The sequence below is a fragment of the Heterodontus francisci genome, chromosome 38 (assembly GCF_036365525.1).
Source record: "Heterodontus francisci isolate sHetFra1 chromosome 38, sHetFra1.hap1, whole genome shotgun sequence".
Taxonomy (NCBI): domain Eukaryota; kingdom Metazoa; phylum Chordata; class Chondrichthyes; order Heterodontiformes; family Heterodontidae; genus Heterodontus; species Heterodontus francisci.
Genome location: NC_090408.1, coordinates 11,590,808 through 11,614,082, shown reverse-complemented (window position 1 = coordinate 11,614,082; position 23,275 = coordinate 11,590,808). Strand labels below are relative to the sequence as shown.

General features: G+C 43.7%; 1 protein-coding gene across 1 annotated transcript in view; it reads left to right on the top strand.

The window, feature by feature from the left end:
• stard5 (StAR related lipid transfer domain containing 5) overlaps positions 1-23,275 on the top strand; it is a 62,908-nt gene that overhangs the window by 36,246 nt on the left and 3,387 nt on the right. Inside the window, exons 4-5 of the mRNA XM_068017728.1 lie at positions 20,287-20,404; positions 20,693-20,786. Coding sequence (XP_067873829.1) covers positions 20,287-20,404; positions 20,693-20,786 — 212 coding nt within the window. The remainder of the gene's footprint in view (positions 1-20,286; positions 20,405-20,692; positions 20,787-23,275) is intronic.

Sequence of the window (23,275 nt, the reverse complement as noted above, 5' to 3'; positions counted from 1 at the left end):
TTTAGACATAACGGATGTGAATTTTCACTGAGATGTTGCCTTGAGATTGCCTGCATGCTCGCCACCATTGAAACCAGCAGTGAAGTATTGGCTGTAACCTCATCACATTCACGTTTTCATAGAATCATAGAAAGTTTAAGGCCACTTGGCCCATCGTGTCTGTGCCAGCTGAAACACGATCCACCTATTCAAATCCCACCTTCCAGCATTTGGTCTGTAGCCCTGCAAATTATGGCACTTGAGGTGCATGTCCAGACTCCTGTTCAATGAGTTGAGGGTCTCTGCCTCAACTACCCTTTCAGGCAGTGGATTCCAGACCCCCACCACCCTCTGGGTGAAAAAGCTTTTCCTCGTCTCCCCTCTAATTTTTCTACCAATCACTTTAAATCTGTGCCTCCTCGTCACTGACCTGTCTGCTAAGGTAAATAGACCCTTCACCTCCGCTCTATCCAGTCTCCTCAAAATTTTGTACATTTCATCCAGTTGTAATTCCTACAACCAATAAACAGCAGTGAATTGGTCAGCCTCACCCAGGAACTGGAGGCAATCTGTTCAGTTCTTTGTTAAAACTAATATTTTACCGAACCATACACTGGGTTAATTTTAGGGATTTGCAAAAGTATTTCATTAGCATGGGTTGGATGCAGCTAAAAGATTCATGTACTCCACGCCAACAATGTACCTTGTCCTCAGCAGCAGGAAAGCCCCTTTCCCACAAACAGTTTGGTGAAAAGGTTGCAATACCTGCCAGTTATAAAGCGACCATTAGTTATTAGTATAAGTAATTACTGTTCTGATACTTTCCCTTTTCTCTTGTGGCCTTTGATTTCAGGTACAAAGGTGAAGGGGTAATTAAAGCGGCACCACAGGAAGTCTGGGAGTGTCTAAAACCCGTGCCCGATGGGCTAAGAGTGAAGTGGGACAAAAATGTTAAAGTATTTGAGCTGATTGAAACTATTGATGATGTAAGTTTGTTGGCCATGATTGACTTGTGAGAAGAATTTGGTTTTTAAATAGTTTTATCATTGATTTTATTTACTGTTGAATGGCAAAAATAAGTGCCTGTTTAGTTTATAATGCCCATAAAGTTTCTTCATGAGATTGATTAATTGCATATTAAAAGGCTTGAGCATAGTATGTATTGTCTCACACTTTCAACAGTACTTTTCATAACGGCTCTCCATCTCATTTATCCTGGCACTTTTATAATATACAAATGTATTAATATATCTACATTTTATACCTCTTACTGGGTCACAAAATGTATATTTGCTTGTGCTAATTTATATAAAGAGCCAAGATTAGCTAAATGCATTGTTATGACCAGGCGAGAAAGGGGTCTAGGGGTTCCTCTCAGCCTTCACCTGGTCTTGCGGTAACAGGGTTTAATTTTTAACACACCGTGTTTTTAGCTCCCCCTTGGTGAATCCTTGTTCACTGCTTTCCAATTATAAGGCAAAGAAACCAGCACAAACAGGTTTTCTTCGGTTTAAAGAAGAAAGGTTGACATTTATTGAACTTAAACTCTAATTCGGTTAACGCCTACGGATGCACGATGCGCCCACACGAGCATACACAAGTGATACACATGCAGATAGAGGCAGAACAGAGCAGAAGAATTAAAGTGGAAAAGTTTGAGGCAATCTCTGAAGAGGTTTTTGTTACGGATCTTCAAGCTCACTGTCGAGTCCTTGATTGTGGATAGATCTTGCTTTTCAGTTTAAACCTTGTTGGCTGTAGGAGACTTTTATCTCTTGGTGTTCATGTGTCTCCAGTGGCTTTGGAGTTTCGTGAGAAAGAGATGAGTGCAGACAGGAGAGGCTGTGATGAGCCAGCCAGCAGAGGTCTTTTCAGTCCAGGAGCAAACAGTCACACTCAGTTCAAACAGTTTGTACAATTCAGAAAAACCCTGTTACTAAGCAGGCTAGTCACGTGATCAGCTGGTCTGACCACGTATGTTTGTGGATTCGGTTATCCCAGCAGTCATCCTGAAATTTGAGCCCCCTGACCTTCAATGTCTGGTGTTCAACGTCCATTGTGGGTTAAGTTGGATAAGAGAAGTAACCTCCTTTTGTCCCTATTTGTATCTAAATGTTTTCCAGCCAAGTGTATGGCAACCCTTGTAACAGGCCTTCTCTTTCCAGCAACAATTTGAAATTTAATGTCCATATGGTAAAATTAATATGTCTCATTCTTGGCAGGTGGGAGTCTAGCATGACACCTACACACCCAGCAAAATGAAATACGATTTGAGAAAAGGCACATTTCATTCAAAGGGTCTAGAGAGAATATAAGATACTGAAAAAAAGCATGCATTTCTCTCATTCATTCCCATTTATTCATGAATCCTAAAACTTATTACAGCCTGTCTTAATGGCAGAGCTGGTTTAATTTCCCCTTTTTGGCATCCCAATAAACATTTTTTTTGAGGAAGTTTTTCTTCAGTTCGCCCATTTCCATGGCTGCCGAGGGTCTTGTTCCTATTGAGGTCTGAAAAGAGGTGGGGGCGGGGTTAGTTTTAATTAGCCCTAAGCTGGAATTTTTTTCCTCAGGAGAGTCAGTAGTGGCTGAGTCTATCCTGAACACTCCAGTGCTTTGAGTCAAGCTAAGGCTTTTGACTTTAGGGGGCTGGGTGGTTCTCTTTTCTGACTGCACATTTCCCCTTTGTTCTCTGGGACCTCCAGGTATTTGTACAGACTCTACTGCACTCCTGTGTGGCACTTTGACTAGGTGAGGCATCACCCTCATGGTTTCTGTGCCCCTTAAAGGTTCCTGTAAATGCTGTTAGCAGCTCTGTGGGGTGTTTCTAGTGTCTTCATTTACATAGGAGGATGTGGGGTGTAACTTTTCACATTTTTTGGGGTTGGCTAACTAGACAGTAGGGGTTTTCATCCGGGATTCCTCTTGGACCTCCTTTAACCTTCCTGCCTGTCCTTTTGTTCTCTGTGGGAGTCCCTTGCAGTTCACCAGTCCTCTGCTGGAGGGTCCTCCTAACACCGGTACATGACTTAGGGGTGCACGTGTCACTGTAGGTTGGGGTTTCCCCTCATCCTGGCACATGTGGCAACTCCTGCAGTACTCCATCACATTGTGGCGTTTTGGCCAGTCAAGATGCTGTCTTATGTGGGCTTTGGTCTTTGAAATACCGACATGTACAGCCACTGTAGTCTCGTGGGCCCTTAATATTTCTCTCTGGTACCTCTGCGGCACCACTAACTGGTGAATTACTGTCCAGTCCTTGCTGTCAGGTCTGTAAGGAAAATTCCATTTCCTCATCAGTACCTCAATCTTTAGACAGTAGCAATCAGGGACTCCCTCTGCTTCACTTTCAGCCTGTGCTAACCCTCGCAATACTGGGTCGGCTCGCTGAGCCTCAGCTAGGGAAAATCCATTTAATTCATTCCCTGGGTCTCCTAACTTTCCAAAGAAAGTCCCATACAGACAGACACCTGGCCATCTGCCTGCAGTGCTAATTCAGTCTCCTTTGGGGTAGCTGGTTTGATCATGGCCTGATCTACTGCACATTCAGGGAAACTGCAGGGGTTGATCTCCTGCCACTGTCTTGTCCCTCTGACCTCCTGTGGTCTTTCTTTCACTATAGGGGGGGGGGGGGTGGGGGGCTACCAACTTTATCCCCGCCAGATCAATACCGAGGAGCAGGTCAACCCGTCCACAGTCAAACTAGGGACAATCCCTATGGTCACTGGTCCCGAAACTAGGTTGCACTCCAGGTGCACAGGTACAGGCATACACTGCCCTCCAATACCATTCACTGCCATTTTGGTGTTCACTCTGCACTCTGGGGGAAAGGTCAGGCCTTTTCCCACTAAAAGGGATCTAGTGGCCCCTGTGTCCGAGAATTACTGTGGGCTTGCTTGCCCCACTTGAGGGGTATGGGGTTACTTTCCCTTCAGACACAAAACCCTGATAGCCTTCAGGAATGTTTAGTTTAGTTTAGAGATAAAGCACTGAAACAGGCCCTTCAGCCCACCGAGTCTGTGCTGACCATCAACCACCCATTTATACTAATCCTACACTAATCCCATATTCCTACTACATCCCCAACTGTCCCTATATTTCCCTACCACCTACCTATACTAGGGGCAATTTATAATGGCCAATTTACCTACCAACCTGCAAGTCTTTTGGCTGTGGGAGGAAACCGGAGCACCCGGAGAAAACCCACGCAGACACAAAGAACTTGCAAACTCCACACAGGCAGTACCCAGAATTTAACCCGGGTCACTGGAGCTGTGAGGCTGCGGTGCTAACCACTGTGCTGCCCAAATCCTATTAAATTTTCCTGTACTTGCTGTAGTAAGCTTCCTGGGTTGCACCCTTACTGCAATTAAAGCCACAGCTGCTTCTGCTGTGCTTTGCAACAGGTTCACTTCTTCACTGAGCAGGTGTGCCCTGATTAACCCTACCGGTTTGCCCTTTAGTTTCCAGCAGTCAGTTCTTAAATGCCCTGCTTTATTACAATGAAAGCACACAGGTCTCTGGGTCTCATTCCTGCTCCCAGAACCTATTTGGCTAGAGGAGGTCCTCCTCTGTCCCCTGCTTTTCTTTCTCTCCCAGGACTGCTTGGGCTCCTATCACCTTCTCACCCCTTGTCCTTTTCAGGTTTGTGGGGGTGATTAGGAAAGGTCCTCCCCTGGGAAACCAGCTTCTAAATTAAAGCAAACCCATCAGCTAGAATGGCCGCTTGCCGGACCCTCTGAACCAGCTTCTCTTCTGCGTGGGTCTTTATGGAGAGTGGGAGAGAATGTTTAAATTCCTCTAACAAAATTACTTATCTGAGCTTCTCATAGCTGAGCTGTACTTTAAGAGCCCTCAGCCACTGGTCAAAAGCCAGCTGCTTACTTCTTTCAATCTCCACATAAGTTTGATTAGCTTGCTTCTTGAGGGTTCTACACTTTTGGCGATGGGCTTTGGGTACCAATTCATATGCCCCGAGGATAGCATTTTTTGTCAGTTCATAATTTGATGAACTTTCATCTGGCAACAGGGAATAAACCTCATGGACTTTTCCAGTTAGCTTGCTTTGCAGTAAAAGAGGCCAGGTCTCAGCTGGCCATTTTAGCTGCCTTGCCAGTTTCACAAAGGACCCAAAAATGCTTCTGCATCCTCCTCATTGAATCTTGGAATTAGTTGAGCTAGTTTTAACAATTCTGTACCCAACGCCAAGTTACACTACTCCATATTTGCTATGCTTTCACTGGGGTTGCTCTGTCCGCCGCTAGTTAACTCAAGCTGCTTCAGCTCTCTTCACAATCCTTCTGGGCTAGTCTGTCTCTCTCCCTCTCCTGCCTCTCTCTCTTCGAATTCAAATTTCCTCTGTTCCAATTGTACCTTTGCTAGCAGTACCCTGTCGGGGGTCTGCTTCTAACCGTGTTTCTGCTTTTTCAGATTCAAGGGAAAAATGGTTGGCCACTGGTCTTAGTTTAGGCTTTCTAGCCTTGGCACGTACAGTGATCCCACACTGCTCAGCCATTTTCCTCAACTCCTCCATAGATGGTGCTTTTAACTTATTCCAAGTTACTTTACCTTGGCGTGGGGAGCTACTAGCTTCAGTTGCAGACATGTTTAGTATTCAAGCACACAACCACAAGAAAACCTGTATTGAAATCTTACTTTTTTTGATTGGGAACAACTTGGCTTCCCACTTCCAATTTCACTAGTTTGTGGGTCAATTCCAGATGCTAGCACCCAAATTTCTGTTACGACCCGGTGAGAAAGAGTTCTCGGGTTCCCCTTCAGCCTTCACCTGTAACAGGGTTTAATTTTAAACACGCCATATTTTTAGCTCCCCCTTGGTGAATCCTTGTTCACTGCTTTCCAATTATAAAGCAAAGAAACCAGCACAAACAGGTTTTCTTAGGTTTAAAGAAGGTTGAAATTTATTGAACTTAAACTGTAATTTGATTAACACTTACGGATACACGACGTGCCCACACTAGCATGCATAGGCGATACACATGCAGGTAGACAGAAAAGAAGAAATAAAGTGGAAAAGTTTGAGGCAATATCTGAAGAGGGTTTGTGTTACGGATCTTCGAGCTCACTGTAGAGTCCTTGATTGTGGGTAGATCTTGCTTTTCGTTGGGGCCCAGTATTCTTCTTAAACCTTGTTTGCTGTCGGAGACATTTTTCTTGGTTTCTGTATCTCCAGTGAATTTGGAGTTCCGTCTGAAAAAGATGGGAGCAGATAGGAGAGGCTGTGATGAGCCAGCCAGGAGAGATCTTTTCAGTCCAGGAGCAAACAGTCAGTTCAAACTGTTTGTACAATTTGAGAAAAACCGGGTTGCCAAGCAGGCTCGTCATGTGACCAGCTGGTCTGACCACATCTGTTTGTGGTTTTAGCTATTCCAGGAAATCCTGACATTTGAGCTCCCTCACCTTCAATGTCTGGTGCTCAAAGTCCATTGTGGGTTAAATTGGATAAGGGAAGCAGCCTCTCTTGTCCCCATTTGTATGCAAATGTCCTCCATCCAAGTCTGGCAGCCCTTGTAACAGGCCCTCTCTTCTTCCCAGCAACAATTTGAAATCTAATGTCCGTAAGGCGAAATCAATATGCCTCATTCTTGGCAGGTGGGTGTCTAGAATGACAGCATCAATTGAAAATTCTTTTCTGTCCTCTATTCCATCCTGGTGTTCTCCAATAAATTTTTCATACTCAAATGCATCTTTTAACTACTAGAATTGCATATTTCAAATTTAATCCTGTGCAGCAGCTTCATTAACATTTTCTTTTGGTGGCCCAATGTGTCTGCTCTGTTGCCTGCTCAGTGATTTCTGTTTTTGGATTTCTGTTACTCTTTTCCTTCTACCTGTGGCCCATTAAATTTGAGCAGTTGCCTCATATCAAGGCCATTGCAAAAGGAGCAATATAGAAAACATCAGACACATCTGCAATAGCATAGATACTAATAAACAGCCTGTAGCAGTATATGCAGCTGCTTTTCCTTTTTTAAAAATTCTCCTCCCTGACCTGTGTTTTATTTGTTCATGGGATGTGGGTGTCGCTGGCTAGACCAGCTTTTATTGCCCTTCCCGAATTGCCCTTGAGTAGGTGATGGTGAGCTGCCTTCTTGAACAACCGCTTCTTGGCCACGGTGACTTGTTTTGGCTTTCTTCATTGTCCTCCCCTTCTCAATCAAACCTCACTTTTCACTTTTAAAAGATCTTGCTCTCCTGCTTGTTGGTACCATGTCCTAACTTCAACTCTCCCAAATGGCCACTTTTTCCTCCCATATGCCACCACTGCAATTGACTCTCTGCTGCAGCCCAGCTCACTGCACTCCTCCCTCCATCCTTGGGCCCTGCCTTCTCATAGGAATAGGACATTCAGTCAGTCAAGCCTGCTCCGCCATTCAGTTAGATCGTGGCTGATCATCTACCTCAAAGCCATTTTCTTGTGCGATCTCGATATCTCTGATGTCATTAGTATGCAGCTATCTATTGACTTTTGTCTTGAACATGCTCAATGGGGTAGCGAATTCCAAAGATCCTCTGAAGAAATTCCTCCTCATCTCAGTCTTAAATGACATACCCATTATTCTGAGACTGTGCCTTGGTTCGAGACTCACCAGCCAGGAGAAACATCCCATCTACATCCACCCTATCACACTAAAAATGTTGTAAGTTTTAATGCGATTCCTTCTTTGAAACTCTAGGGAATACAGACCCAGTTTCCTCAGTCTCTCCTCTTAAGACAATCTTGCCATCCCAGGGATTAGTCTGATGAACCTCTGTTGCACTCCCTCTATGGCAAGAATATCCTTCCTTAGATAAGGCCAAAACTGTACACAGTACTCCAGATACCATCTCACCAAGACTCTTTACAATTGCAGCAAGACTTCTTTACTCCTGTACTCAAAGCCCCTTGAGATGAATGCCAACATACCATTTGCCTTCCTAATTGCTTACTGCACCTGCTTGCTAGCTTTTAGTGACTCGAGCCAGGACCCCTGGGTCGCTTTGGACCTCAACACTTCCCAACCTGTCACCATTTAAGAAATACTCTGCATTTGTTTTTTTTCTACCAAAGTGGATAACGTCACACTTATTCACATTTCCATCTGCCATGTACTTGCCCATTTACTTAGCCTGTCCAAGTCGCCTTGAAGCCTCCTTGCATCCTCCTCACAACTTACATTGCCACCTAGATTTGTGTCATCAGCAAATTTGGAATTACTACATTTGGACACCACATCCAAATTTTTTACATAGATTGTGAACAGTTGTGGCCCAAGCACTGATCCTTGCGGTACTCCACGAGTAACAGCCTGTCATCCTGTGAATGACCTGTTTATTCCTTCTGTTTTCTGTCTGTTCACCAATTCTCAATCCATGCCAGTATATTACCTACAATCCCATGCGCTCCAATTTTGTTTACTAACCTCTTGTGTGGGACCTTATCAAAAGCCTTCTGAAAATTCAAATGCACCACACCCACTGGTTCTCCTTTATCTGCTACAAGTAACATCCTCAAATAAAATTCCAACAAGTTTGTCAAACATGATCTCCCTTTTATAAATCCATGTTGACTCTGCCCAATCATTTTCTAAGTGTCTAGTTATCACATCCTTTATAATAGATTCTAACATTTTCCCTAATACTGATGTCAAACCAAAAGGTCTGTGCTACTGTTTACACTCTCCCTCCTTTCTTAAATAGTGGGGTTACATTTGCTACTTTCCAGAATCTATAGAATTTTGAAACAATCACCAATACATCTGCTATCTCTCTAGCCACCTCCTTCAACACTCTGGGATGTAGCTCATCTGATCCAGGAGATTTATCAACCTTCAATCTGGTTGAGCACTACCTCTTCATTAATACTAATTTATTTCAGTTTCACACGTCCCTTGGTTCCCTAGTATTTCTAGGAGATTTTCTGTATCTTCCTCCATGAAGACAGACACAAAGTAATTGTTTAGTTTCTCCACCATTTCCTTGTTGGCATTAAATGTTTTCCTGTCTGCCTGTAATGGACCCACATTTGTCCTTGTTGGTCTTTTTCTTCACATACCTAAAGAAGCTTTTACAGTCTGCCTTTGTTCCTTGCTAGCTTTCATTCAAATTCCCCTTCCCTCTGTTCCCAACAGGAACTTCCCTTCCTCTCTATTCCACAGACCACGAGCTGCACGATCCTCTTTACAGCCTCAGCTTTCTGTTCCTTTTAATTTCTTTATTATTGGCATCCCCTTTCCTTCTCTCCCTTTGCAAATTTGTTTTCAGCTGGTTTAATTAATCCTTCATGTTCTTTCCTCCCTTCCAACTTTATTTCTACACAATTATTTATTTCAGACTGTCACAGTTGCTTCTCTCCTATTGTACATACCCTCCAATTCCCAGCTACTCACTAGTAGCCACTACTGGCTTTCTGGTAACCTCCTACACCCTTTAGTTCCTCTAAATACTCACTACCCCCACTGCCATCCTGAATTCCCACATCCCCAGTCCACTCTGAGCACCAATTATCCCAATCCTTTCAAATACTCCCAATAGCTCCCAGCTTCAACTATTCAATCCCTTCGTTCTTTGAACATCAGCATCACCTACAACAAATCATCTGATCATTATCTCATTGTTCTCTGTGGGAGCTTGCTGTGCACAATTTGGCTGTTGTGCTTCCTACATAACTCTGCCAACTCGGTCAGTAGAGGTGCTATCGTGCCACTTGGTGATGGATATTGAAGTCCCTCACCCAGAGTACATTCTGTACCCTGGTCGCCCTCGGTGCTTCCTCCGAAACTGATTTGGAGTATTCATATGAATACCGTGGCTACAAGAGCAGGTCAGAGGCTAGAAATCCTGCAGCAAGGTCCACCATCCATAAGGCACAAGTCAGGAGTGTGATGGAATACTCTGCACTTGCCTGGATGGGTGCAGCTCCCAACAACACACTAAGCTCGACACCATCCAGGACAAAGCTGCCTGCTTGATAGGCACCCCATCTACAAGCATTCACTCCCTCCACCACCGATGCACAGTGGCAGCAATGTGTACCATCTACAAGATGCACTGCAACAATGCACCAAGGCTGCTTAGACAGCACTTTCCAAACTTGCGACCTCTACCAACTAGAAGGACAAGGGCAGCAGATGCATGGGAACACCACCACCTGCAAGTTCCCCTGCAAGTCACACACCATCCTGACTTGGAACTATATCGCCGTCCCTTCACTATCTCTGGGTCAAAATCCTGGAACTCCCTTCCTAACTGCATTGTGGGTGTACCTACCTTACATGGATTACAGCGGTTCAAGAAGGCAGCTCACCACCACCTTCTCGAGGGCAATTAGGGATGGGTAATAAATGCTGGCTTGGCCAGCGGCGCCCACATCCTGTGAACGAATAAAGAAAAAACTGCACATCAAAAGTACTTCATTGGCTGTGAAAGGTGCTATAGAAATGCAAGTCCTTTTCTTTGCTCCTCTTCCCAAACAATTTGTCACCCTTCCGCAGCTACTCACTTCCCTAAGCTCCTGCACACCACCTCTTCAATCCAATAAACCCAATAGCATATCCTTGCAGTAACATTTAATGACTTGGAAAAATGACTTCCAAATTGGTGCAAACGGTGCCACAGGATGTTCATTAGAATTTATACTGTTTACAAATTCTGTAACATGCTTTGTATAAGTTATATTTTACTATATTTAAAAATGCAAATTAAAATATTTTTGCCCTTTTAAGGGACATTCCTTTTGTTGAAGCTATAGAATACATATATAAAGCAAAGCTGATTTTTAAATTTTCAGTATGTACCAATTCAATTTATTTATATTAATTTACTTTTAACCACCATTCATTTTATTCAGCATCACAGCAAAAATACACCATCACATTGCATTCTGCATTATACCAAGTAATAGCACTGTCCTCTTATACCCTTCAACTTACTTGCATTGTTATCTGTCACTGGTTGTGATAAAAGGATGGACTAGAAGGACAGGAACATTATAAATTGTTTACATTATTCTGGTGTGAGTGCCCCTTTAAAAGCTAGAGTCCGGTTAAATAAACAGTGGATGAGTCCATCCAAATGTTAATTATCAGGCCGAAGATCAGAACTCTGGCTTTGTATGTTGGAAGGTAAACTACAAACCTATTACAATGATTCAGGCTTATGGTACAAGAGGAAATGTAGCAGGAGAGGAGAAAGTTGATTGGCAGACAGGAAATATAGGGTTAAGGTTAGTGGGTGTTGCTTGGATTGGAGAAGGGTTGGATGATTTTGGCAACAATATCTGTAGTGGGTTTGGCAAATTGAGATTATTGGGATGGACAGACAAGTGACAGATTTAATAGGGAAAATTGCATGGTTGTGCATTTGAGGAAGAACAAGGAATGAGTAAAAACTGACTGGAAAGACACGGGGAGCAGAGAGCAGATTCAAAAATATATATGCTTGGAACATGTGGGTGTAGTTGTAAAATTATCCTAAAAAAGGCGGTAATGTGTTTTATAAATAGGGACATGACTGAAAAGATGATAAATTGGTCCAAAGCAATGGTTAGATTGCAATTTGATGTGCAGTATTGGGCACCCCAATATAGAAAGAGCATCAAAGTCATTGAGAGTATACAACAGATTCACCAGGATGATTAAGGGATAGGAAACTAGTTCTGAAGAGAGGTTAGAGGTATCAGGCTATTTCTGTTGAAGCAGAGATGACTAAGATGAGGTTTAGTAAGTTTTAAGATCAAAGAGTTTTGTTGGTGAATAAGGAAAACTATTTCCGATTTGGGTCAGTGACAAGGATCGTTTTAACTTAGTGTGGGGAAAGAGGATAGGAGGGAAAAACTCTTTCCTCCCATTAGCATTTTTGGGTTGTGGAGCATGGAATGCTTTGCTATAGAAAAAGTCAAAGCAGTGAGTGGGGCAGTGGGATTAGTTTTGGATTGCTCTAGCAAAGAACTAGCACAGTCACCATAGGCTGGATATTGAATCACAAAATCACAGAATTGTTATAGCACAGTCGGAAGCCATTCAGCCCACTGTCTGCACCGGCTCTCCAAAAGAGCAATTCACTCAGTTCCATCCCCTGCCTTCACCCTGTAACCCTGCACATTCTTCCTTTTCATAGAACAGTCTAGTTCCTTTTCGAATGCTTCAGTTGAACCTGCCTCCACCACACTCTCGGGCAGTGTGTTCCAGACTTTAACTACACTCCGTGAAAAAGTTTTTCCTAGTGTCACATTTGCGTCTCTTACCAGATACTTTAAATCTGTGCCCGCTCGTTCTCAATACTTTCGAGAGGGAACAGTTTCTCCTATTTGGTCCAGACCCCTCATGATTTTGAATACCTCTATCAAATCACCTCTCAGCTTCTCCAAGAAAAACAGTCCCAACTTCTCCAATCTATCTTCAAAACTGGAACTTCCCTGAAACCATTTTTGAGTCTTTTCTGTACTATCTCCAATGCCCTCACGTCTTTCCTAAAGTGCAGTGCCCAGAACTGGATGCAATACTCCAGTTAAGGCCAGACTGGTGTCTTCTACAAGTTCAACATAACTTCCTTGCTTTTGTGCTCTATGCCCCTATTAATAAAGCCCAGACTACTGTATGCTTTATTAACCGCTCTCTCAACCTGTCCTGCTACCTTCAATGACTTGTGCAAATATACACCCAGGTCCCTCTGCTCCAGCACCCCCTTTAGAATTGTACCCTTTATTTTTAATTGTGTCTCCTTGTTCTTCCTACCAAAATGAATCGCTTCACATTTTTCTGCATTGAACTTCATCTACCATCTGTCTGCCTGTTCCACCAACTTGTCTATGAACTTTTGAAGTTTTACACTGTCCCCCTCACAGTTCACAATGCTTCCAAGTTTCGCATCATCTGCGAACTTTGAAATTGTGTCCTGTACACCAAAGGTCTAAGTCATTAATATATATCAGGAAAGGCAAGGGTCCCAACACTAATCCCTGGGGAATTCCACTACAAACCTTCCTCCAGCACAAAAAATATCAATTAACCAGTAATTTGTTTCCTGTCACTCAGCCAATTTCGTATCCATGTTGCTACTGTCCCTTATATTCCATGAGGTATATGTTTGCTCACAAGTCTGTTGTGTGGCATTGTCAGATGTCTTTTGACAGTCCATGTACAGCACATAGACAGCATTGCCCTCATCAACCCTCTGTTACCTCCTCAAAAAACTGCAGGTTAGTTAAACATAATTTTCCCTTAAGAAATCTATGCTGACTTTCTTTAATTAACCTGCATTTGTCCATGTGACTCTTAATTTTTACCCAAATTATTTTTTCTAGAAGTTTCCCCACCACCTAAGTTAAACTGACTGGCCTGTAGTTGCTGGGCTTACCTTTGAGGCAAGGTCTTGGTAGTTCACTGATAGTCTTCTCACGTGCTATGCGGGAGCCCTGGGTTCGATACCTGGTCAAATTTTTTATGTTTTCTATAAAGGATATGGGGAGAAATCAGGAACAGGGTACTGAATTAGACCATCAGCCCTGATATTTTTTTGAATGGCAGAGCAAGCCCAAGGGGCCAAATGGCCTACTCTTCCTGTTTTCTATGGGTGTAGACATAAACGTTTGCAATTCTCCAGTCCTCTGGTACCACCCCCATGTCTAAGGAAGACTGAAAAATTATGGCCAGTGCCTCTGCGATTTCCACCCTCACTATCCTTGGATGCATCTCATCTGGTCCTGGTGCTTAATCCACTTTAAGTACAGACAGCCTATCCAATACATCCTCTATTAATTTTATACCCTTCTACTGTCTGAAATACCACCTCTTTCAACATTTCCTGGGTTGCATCTTCCTTGGTAAAGACAGATGCAAAGTATTCATTTAATATCTTAGCTCTGGCTCCATGTGTAAATCCCCTTTATAGTCCTTAATCGGCCCCACTCCTTTTATCACCATTTTATTATTTATATGTCTATAGGAAACTTTGGGATTTCCTTTAATGCTAGCTGCCAATCTCTTTTCATGCTCTCTCTTTGCTTCTCATTTGTTTTTCACTTCCCCTCTGGGCCTTCTATATTCAGCCTGGTTCTCAATAGTATTATCTACCTGGCGTCTGTCATAAGCGCACTTTTTCTTTTTATCTTAATCTCTACCTCTTTTGTCATCCAGGGTGCTCTGGATTTGATTGCCCTACCTTTCCCTTTGAGGGAACATACCTTGACTCTGCCCCAACTATATCCTCTTTGAAGATAGCCCATTGTTCAGCTACTGGTTTTTCTGCCAACTTTTGACTCCAATTTATTTACTCCAGCTCCATTCTTACCCCATTGAAGTTGGCTTTGCCGCAGTTAATTTATTCTTATTCTGGATTGTTCTTTGTCCTTTTCCATAGTTAGCCTAAACCTTATGATACAATGATCACTGTCCCCTAAATGCTCACCTACTGATACTTGATCCACTTGGCCCACCTCATTCACAAGAATCAAGTCTAACAGTGCCTCCTTTCTCGTTGGACTAGCAACATACTGCTGTCGAAAATTTTCCTGAACACACTCCAGGAACTCCTGCCCCTCACACTACTGTCAGTTACACTGGGTGGGCCATATCGTCCACATGCCTGACACAAGAATCTAAAACAAGCTTTCTACTCTGAGCTCCGTCACGGCAAGAGGCTGCTAGGAGGGCAGAGGAAACACTACAAGGATGTCCTTAAACCTCCCTGAAAAAAGTGATATCTCCACTGATTCGTGAGAATCTCTTGCCCGAGACTGCCCAAAATGGAGAAGCATCCACGACGGTGCCACCCACTTCGAACAACGTCGACATGCCCAGGCAGTGACCAAGTGCAAATAGCAGAAGGAGTGTACGGAATTTCAAGCGTCCCATTCACTCGCCTCACCAAACACTACCTATCCCACCTGTGGCAGAGTGTATAGTCCAATTCTGGATCTGTTCAGTCACCTAAGGACCCATGACCCTGGAGAAGAAGAAAGTCATCCTTGGGCCCGAGGGACTGCCTATGAGAGACTATCCCAGTCTATGTTTGGATAATTAATGGCCCACGCTATAACTACCTTATAATTTTTGCACCTCTGCAATTTCCTTGCAAATTTGTTCCTCCACATTTTTCCCATTAGCTGGTAGCCTATAGATGACACTGAGCAATGTAACCACCTTTTTTGTTCCTTACCTCTGGACAAATTGATTCTGTCCTCGACCCCTCTAGGACATCCTTTTTCTCCAGCACTGCAATGCTCTCAAATCAATACCGCCATCCCTCCCCCTTTTTCCCCCTTTCCTATCTTTCCTGAACATCTTGTATCCAGGAATATTTAACACCCAGTCCTGCCCTCCTTTGAGCCAGGTCTCCGTTATAGCCACATCATATTTCCACATGGCAGTCTGCACCTGTACCTCACCAGTCTTATTAACCACGCTCTGTACATTCACATACATGCACATTAACCCTGATTTAGACTTTATTACTTTCTCCCTTACGCTGACCCCACTGAAATAACTTACTATTCCTTACTGTAGTGCTATTTATCTCCCCCAGTATTCTGTGCACCTTGGTATTCCTGATATTTGCTCCTGGTTCCCACAGCCCTGACAAATTACCAGTTTTGCTTCTCTCCAATCTGATCTCTCTCTCTCTCTCTCTCTCTCAAGTTCCCATCCCCGTGCCAATCTAGTTTAAACCCTCCCCAACAGCACTAACATATCTCCCTGTGAGGATATTAGTCCCAGTCCTGCTGAGGTGCAACCCTTCCATCTTGTACAGGTTCCACCTGCCCAGAACTGGTCCCAATTCCTCAGAAATTTGATGCCCTCCCTCCTACACCAGTTCTCCAGCCACATGTTCAATCACTTAATTCTCCTATTCCTGTGCTCACTTGCACGTGGGACTGGGAGTAATCCTGAGATTACTGCTTTTGAGGTCCTGCTTTTTAATCTTCCTAGCTCCCTAAAATCTGCTTTAAGGACCTCATCCCCCTTCCTACCTATGCCATTGGTGCCAATGTGGACCATGCCCTCTGGCTGGTCATCCTTCCCCAGAAGAATGTCCTGTAGCCGTTGTGACATCCTTGACCCTGGCATTAGGGAGGCAACACACCATCCTGGAGTCCTATCTACAGCCACAGGAACACCTGTCTGTGTTCCCCAAACTAGCAAATCCCCTCTCGCTACTGCTCTCCCACTCCTCTTCCTCCCCTCCTGTGCAGCTGAGCCACCTATGGTGCCACAAACTTGGTTGTGACTGAGGAACCAACACCCTCACCAGTATCCAAAAATGGAAAACTGATTAGCAAGTGAAATCATCTCAGGACTCTTGCACTACCTTCCTGGTTCTCTTAGACTGCCTGGTGGTCACCCATTCCCTATCTGCCTGCATGCTCCTAATCAGTGGTGTGACACCTCCCTAAACATGCTATCCACATAGTTCTCTACCTCACGGGTGCACCACAGTGACTCCAGCCACCGCTCAAGTTCTGAAACCCAGGCTCAAGCTTTGTCTGGGACACACGGTTTCATGACTTCCCACATGCCACAGGCCGTACATTCCACTCAGCTGAACTGACCCACCATACCTTAACTTTACAGACTATTTATTATAAGTAGAATAGCTTACCAGTTACTCACCAACCAGCTCCTTTCACTGCACTGCAACAAGAACCAAATAGTGGAGGGTTAAGAAAAATAAAAGAGCATCCCCCCCCCCCCCCCCCCCCCCAAAAAAAAAACTCTTGTATACACATTCTGCACACCATTTGCAGGCTGCACCCAGACCTCTGTATTTATACTTCTTGAAGCTGAAATTGCAGTAACCGGATTGGACTGGTCAGCTACTTAACTAATCAGGTACTCTGCATTAGATCTTGTTAGTCCCTGCCTGAGACTGAAAGAAACTTACATTCTTAACCCTACTTTATCAAGGGGGGAAATCCCAGTTAAATGCAGACCAGATTTTTATAAAGATAACAACACTTAAAATCCCCACTCACCAAACTTGAATCTTCACACTCTGCTTGCAATCTGCATGCTGTTTTCAAAGTCAAGACCCTAGGAATCCCAATGCCACTCAATTATGGGTGGGAATCAGGAAACCCCTTTCAATTCAGGACGGTGGGCTGACCAGGGAACAGGCAGATCTAATCAGGGCCCACAGCAATGTCTGGCTGGCAGCCCCACTGAGAGAGGTGGGCGCTGCTGAGGCAGAAGGGCGATCATAAGGGCGCCTCTGGATGGTGTGCCCTCTGGAGGAGAATTATAAAAGTGCAAAACAACAAGTGTGGCCACAGCTGCCACACTTATCATTGTGAAGTGGCAGCCCCATTACAGGATGGCCTGTTGCCATCTAGCACCTGTGGCTTTGGGTGTGTGGGGGAGGTTGGTATAGGGGAATTAAAGGAGGCCTCACTGCCTCCAGGCAGCAGCTGAGCTTCAGTGGGGGGCCCCGTCCATAGTCAAGAAGACCCTGGCGGCTTGCGAATTGGCCCTCAAGTGGAATCTTAATTGATAATTAGCTGCCAGTGCCAGACTGACCCCGCCTCTGGCAAGATTGCTCGGAAGCGGGATCCCCAACGTGAGTTTCTTTAGCTTTGCTCCCAGTTCTACTTCCAAATGTCTCTACAGTTCAGCCCCATGGTCCTACTGGCCTCCTTCATATAATTTTACAGCACCGAGGAGGCCATTTAGCCCAATGTATCTGTATCAATGTTTTGAAAGAGCTATCCAAGAGCAGTCTCCCTAATCTTGCCCATAGTCCTGCAATTTTCTCATTCAAGTATTTATCCAAGTCCCTTTTGAAGTTTACTATGGAATCTGCTTCTGCCACCCTTTCAGGTAATGCATTCAGGATCATAACTCAAATTTCTTTTCCACTCACCTTTGGCTCTTTTGTCAGTTACCTTAAATCTCTGTTCTCTGGCTACTGGCTCCTCTTCCAGTGGGAAAAGTTTCTCCTTATTTACTGTATCAGAACCTTCAAGATTTGGAATGCCTCTATTAAACCTCTGCTCTGAGGAAAACAACCTATATTCTCTCGTGTCTGCACATAACTGAAGACTTTCATCCTTAGTAAATCCCCTCTGCACCTCTCCAAGGTCATGACCACCTTCCTGAGGAGTAGCACCAAGAATTGAATACAGTACTCCAGCTGAGACCTAGTGATTTATAAAAGTTTAGCATAACTTCCTGCTTTTGTGCTCTCTGCCAATATGAAGCCAAGGATCCCATATTTTAACAGCCGTGTCAACTTGTCTTTCTGCCTTCGTAGTTTTGTGTATGTACACCTCCAGGCCTCTGTTCCTGCAGCTCCTTTAGTTTATATTACCTCTCCTCATGCTTCCTTCCAAAATGCATTACTTCACACTTATCTCCATTAATTTTCATTTGCCATGTGTCTGCCAATTCCAGTCTATGTCCTCCTGAAGTCTGCTACTATTCTCCTCACTGTTTATTACTTTCCTGAGTTTTGTCATAAGAAAACTTTGAAATTATCCCCTTTATACCAATTCTATCTCATTAATATGCATCTTTGTCTGCCTGTCTCTCTGTGTGTCTGTTTCTGTATTTTTTCCTCTGATAAATATTGGCCTGGTGTTTCTGCCAGCTGGCACCGAGTTCTTTCCCAGTGCAATTTGCCCAAAGTCTGCCAACCCAGCTCAGAAAATCAAGGAATTTCAAGTGCCGATTACATCCAGCGCAAACCAAGTTTCCACGATCTTTACTGCTGGTTCAAAAAAAAATGTGCTGGAAGCCGGTCCTACTCAGAGATGGAATATCACTGTGGTTTTGTAACCCTTTGAGGAGGCTCTTAAAGTTGAGCTTTGTTAAGGCACAAGGCCATGAAATAGGCACCTTTTAAAGGCTCTTAAATATTTAATTTACTAAAACTGGCTACTGTACCACCAGTGAAACAAGTAAAATGGATTTGTATAGTTATTTGAAGTCATTTATGTTATTTAAAATCGGGTTAGTCATAGGTGGCGGACAAGGCACTCGTTAAAAATGCTTAATTTTTGTGTTAAGCCCATTTTAAGTAATGTTAAAGCCGCACCAAGGTTGCCTCTTAAATGTATCAAGGAATTTTTTAATGCAAAATAATTACATAATTACATTCTAAAACACTGTCCGGTTGTGATGGTTCATTGAAGATTTTACATTTAGCTTTATGCAAATAACTTTGAGAGGAAACCTGAGCAAAATATTCAATTGGGAAAACTATAGCAATTTGCAATTGGATTGTCGATAGCACCTAAACTCTACCCCAATGTGTTTAGCATGCATCCGTCACACTCTAGATATCACACATTGTCAATGGCACAAAACAATCTGTTTTGAAACAAGGCAGTCATTATCTTGCAGCCTGAAATTTGCATATAGCCGTCAGTTGCTTTCAGATTAACTTTGGTTGTTTGCAAGTACCTGTAGCTATCTGGATTTTCTGAGTAAGAGCAATGCCCAAGTCAAAAGAACACAAGAAATAGGAGAAGTAGACCATATGGCCCGTTGAGCCTGCTCCACCATTCAATACGATCATGGCCAATCTTGGACTTTAATTCCACCTTCCTGCCCACTCCCCATATCCCTTGATTCCCTGCGAGACCAAAAAACTATCTATCCCATCATTAAATGTATTCAATGATGGAGCATCCACAACATTCTGAGGGAGAGAATTCCGAAGATTCACAACCCTTTGAGTGAAGTAATTTCTCCTCATCTCAGTCCTGAATGATTGACCCCTTATCCTGAGACTGTGTCCCCGTGTTCTAGATTCCTTGACCAGTCGGAACAATCTCTCAGCTTCTATCCTATCAAGCCCTTTCAGAATCTTGTATGTCTCAATTAGATCACCTCTCATTCTTCTAAACTCCAGAGAATATAGGCCCAATTTACTCCGCCTCACATTATAGGACAATCCCCTCATTGCAGGGACCAATTTAGTAAATCTTCGCTACACTGCCTCCAGTGCAAGTATATCCTTTCTTAAATGTGGAGACCAAAACTGCACACAGTATTCCAGGTGCTAAACATCACAACCAGATTCAAGGGTACCCATGAGCAATGCCACATGATGTCTGCTTGTTAACAAATGGTATTGGGCATTTTGTACATCAGAATCTACTTTGAAAATGACAGTACTTTGAATCATACTGTCCTGTTTAAAAATAACAGCAGATAAAAGGCAAATGTTTTAAGAAGCATAGTGCCCTGTTTGAGAAGTCACCTGGATGTATGCAAAAAGCATTTGTCATGCTCACTTTCTATAGTTGCACAGCAGAAATGGATGATGAATGAAGTGCTGGACTTGTGTTTAGATTGTGCACTTTTCCTCTAGGCTGTATCTGTCTTCAGGACTGTTACACCATCAGCGGCTGTGGGCATAATCTCTCCCAGGGATTTTGTGGATGTCGTTTTAATAAAACAATACGAAGATGGGACGATATCCTCAAATGGTAACTAGCACGCAAAACCCAGTCAACTGTAAGGAAAATGTAAGCTAGAATTAAATGCAGAGTTGTGAAAAACTTGCCTTGAATTTTATGTTAAATACAGTAAGTGTAGGTTATAAATTTGTTTAATGGAATGGTTCATACAGTAGTGTGCTTATTGCTTACGGTTCTACAGTAAAACAATATCAGAAAGTAAGCTTTCCATTGCACACTAGCCACGTCCCCAAGAGGTTTGAGTGTTCTATGCTATGACTATTTGAAGTGACTACAGATGTCATGTTTTCTTTGCAGCTACTAATGTGGAACACCCTGGCTGTCCCCCTAAACCTCACTATGTGAGAGGATTCAACCATCCCTGTGGATGTTTCTGTGCTCCCATTCCAGGGTAAGACTGCTTTTAACATATCTCAATCATCTTTTGTGACCAATTATTGCACGGTGTCAGCCGTGGTTCACTTGGCCACATTCTCGCCCGAGTCAGAGGTCATAGAGTTATGAGAAGCAGGCCCTTCGGCCCATCGTGTCCATGCCGGCCATCAAGCACCTAACTATTCTAATCCCATTTTCCAGCACTTGGCCTGTAGCCTTGTATGCTATGGCTTTTCAAGTGCTCATCTAAATACTTCTTAAATGCTGTGAGGGTTCCTGCCTCTACCACCCCTTCAGGCAGTGCGTTCCAGATTCCAACCACCCTCTGGGTGAAAATATTTTTCCTCAAATCCCCTCTAAACCTCTGGCCCCTTACCTTAAATCTATGCTCCCTGGTCATTGAACCCTCCGCTAAGGGAAAAAGTTTCTTCCTATCTACCCTATCAATGCCCCTCATAATTTTGTACACTTCAATCATATCTCCCCTCAGCCTTCTCTGCTCCAAGGAAAACAACCCTCGTCTTTTCAGTCTCTCTTCATAGCTAAAATGCTCCAGCTCAGGCAATATCCTCGTGAATCCCCTCTTCACCCTCTCCAGTGCAATCACATCCTTCCTATGGTGTGGTGCCCAGAACTGCACACAGTACTCCAGCTGTGGCCTAATTAGCATTTTATACAGCTCCATCATAACCTCCCTGCTCTTATATTCTATGCCTCAGCTAATAAAGGCAAGTATCCCATATGCCTTCCTACCTGAGCTGCTGCCTTCAGTGATCTATGCACAAGTACATCAACGTTCCTCTGACCCTCTGTACCTCTTAGGGTCCTACCATCCATTGTATATTCCCATGCCTTGTTAGTCCTCCCAAAATGCATCACTTCACACTTCTCAGGATTAAATTCCATTTGCCACTGCTCTGCCCATCTTACCAGCCCATCTATATCATCCTGTAATCTAAGGCCTTCCTCCTCACTATTTATAACACCATCAATTTTTGTGTCATCTGCGAACTTATTTATCATACCTCCTGTATTCACTTCTAACTCATTAATGTACACTACAAACAGCAAAGGTCCCAGCACCGATCCCTGCTTTACACCACTGGTCACAGGCTTCCACTCGCAAAAACAACCCTTGACCATCACCCTCTGCCTCCTGCCACTAAGCCAATCTTGGATCCAATTTGCCAAATCAGCCTGGATCCCATGGGCTCTGACCTTCTTAACCAATCTCCCACGCGGGACCTTATCAAAAGCCTTACTGAAGTCCATGTAGACTACATCAACTGCTTTATCCTCATCTACACATCTAGTCACTGCCTCGAAAAATTCAATCAAGTTAGTTAGACATGATCTCCCCTTGGAAAACCCATGCTGACTATCCCTGATTAATCCCTGCCTCTCCAAGTGGAGATTAATCCTGTCCCTCAGAATTTTTTCCAATAGTTTCCCAACCACTAATGTTAAACTCAGCGGCCTGTAATTACCTGGTTTATCCCTGCTACCCTTTTTGAATAATGGTACCACATTCGCTGTCCTCCAGTCCTCTGGTACCTTTCCTGTGGCCAGAGAGGATTTGAAAATTTGTGTCAGAGCCCCTGCTATCTCCTCCCTTGCCTCACATAACAGCCTGGATACATTTCATCTGGGCCTGGGGTTTTATCCACTTTTAAACCCACTGAAAAAGCTAATACTTCCTCCCTTTCAATGCTAACATGTTCCAGTATATCACAATCCCCCCCATGATCTCTGCACCTACATCGTCCTTCTCCATAGTGAAGACAGATGAAAAGTAATCATTTAAAACCTCATCTATGTCCTCCGGCTCCACACACAGATTGCCAATTTGGTCCCTAATGGGCCCTACTGTTTCCCTGGTTATCCGCTTGCCCTTAATATTCTTATAAAATGCCTTAGGATTTTCCTTTATCTTGCCTGCCAGTGTTTTTTCATGTCCCCTCTTCGCTCTCCTAATTACTTTTTTAAGTATCCCCCTACACTTTCTATACTCCTCTAGGGCCTCTGCTGTTTTCAGCGCTCTGAATCTGCCATAAGCCTCCTTTTTTCCTGATCCAATCCTCTATATCCCTTGTGTGTTCAATTCCTACTTCAGAGACTTCAGCACAAAAATCTGGACTGATGCTCCAGTGCAGGACTGAGGGAGTGCTACGCTGTCAGAGGTGCCGTCTTTTGGATGAGACATTAAACTGAGGCCCTTCTGCCCGCTCAGGTGGATGTAAAAGATCCCGTGTCGCTATTTTGAAGAGCAGAGGAGATAGCCTGGTGTCCTGGCCAATATTTATTCCTCACTCAACATCACAACAACAGATTATCTGGTCATTAATCACATTGCTGTTTGTGGGAACTTGCTGTGTGCAAATTGGCTGCTGTGTTTCCAACATTACAACAGGGACTGCACTTCAAAAGTACTTCATTGGCTATAAAACGCATTGGATTGTCCTGAGGTGGAAAAAGACGCTACATAAATGCAAGCCTTTTTTTTTT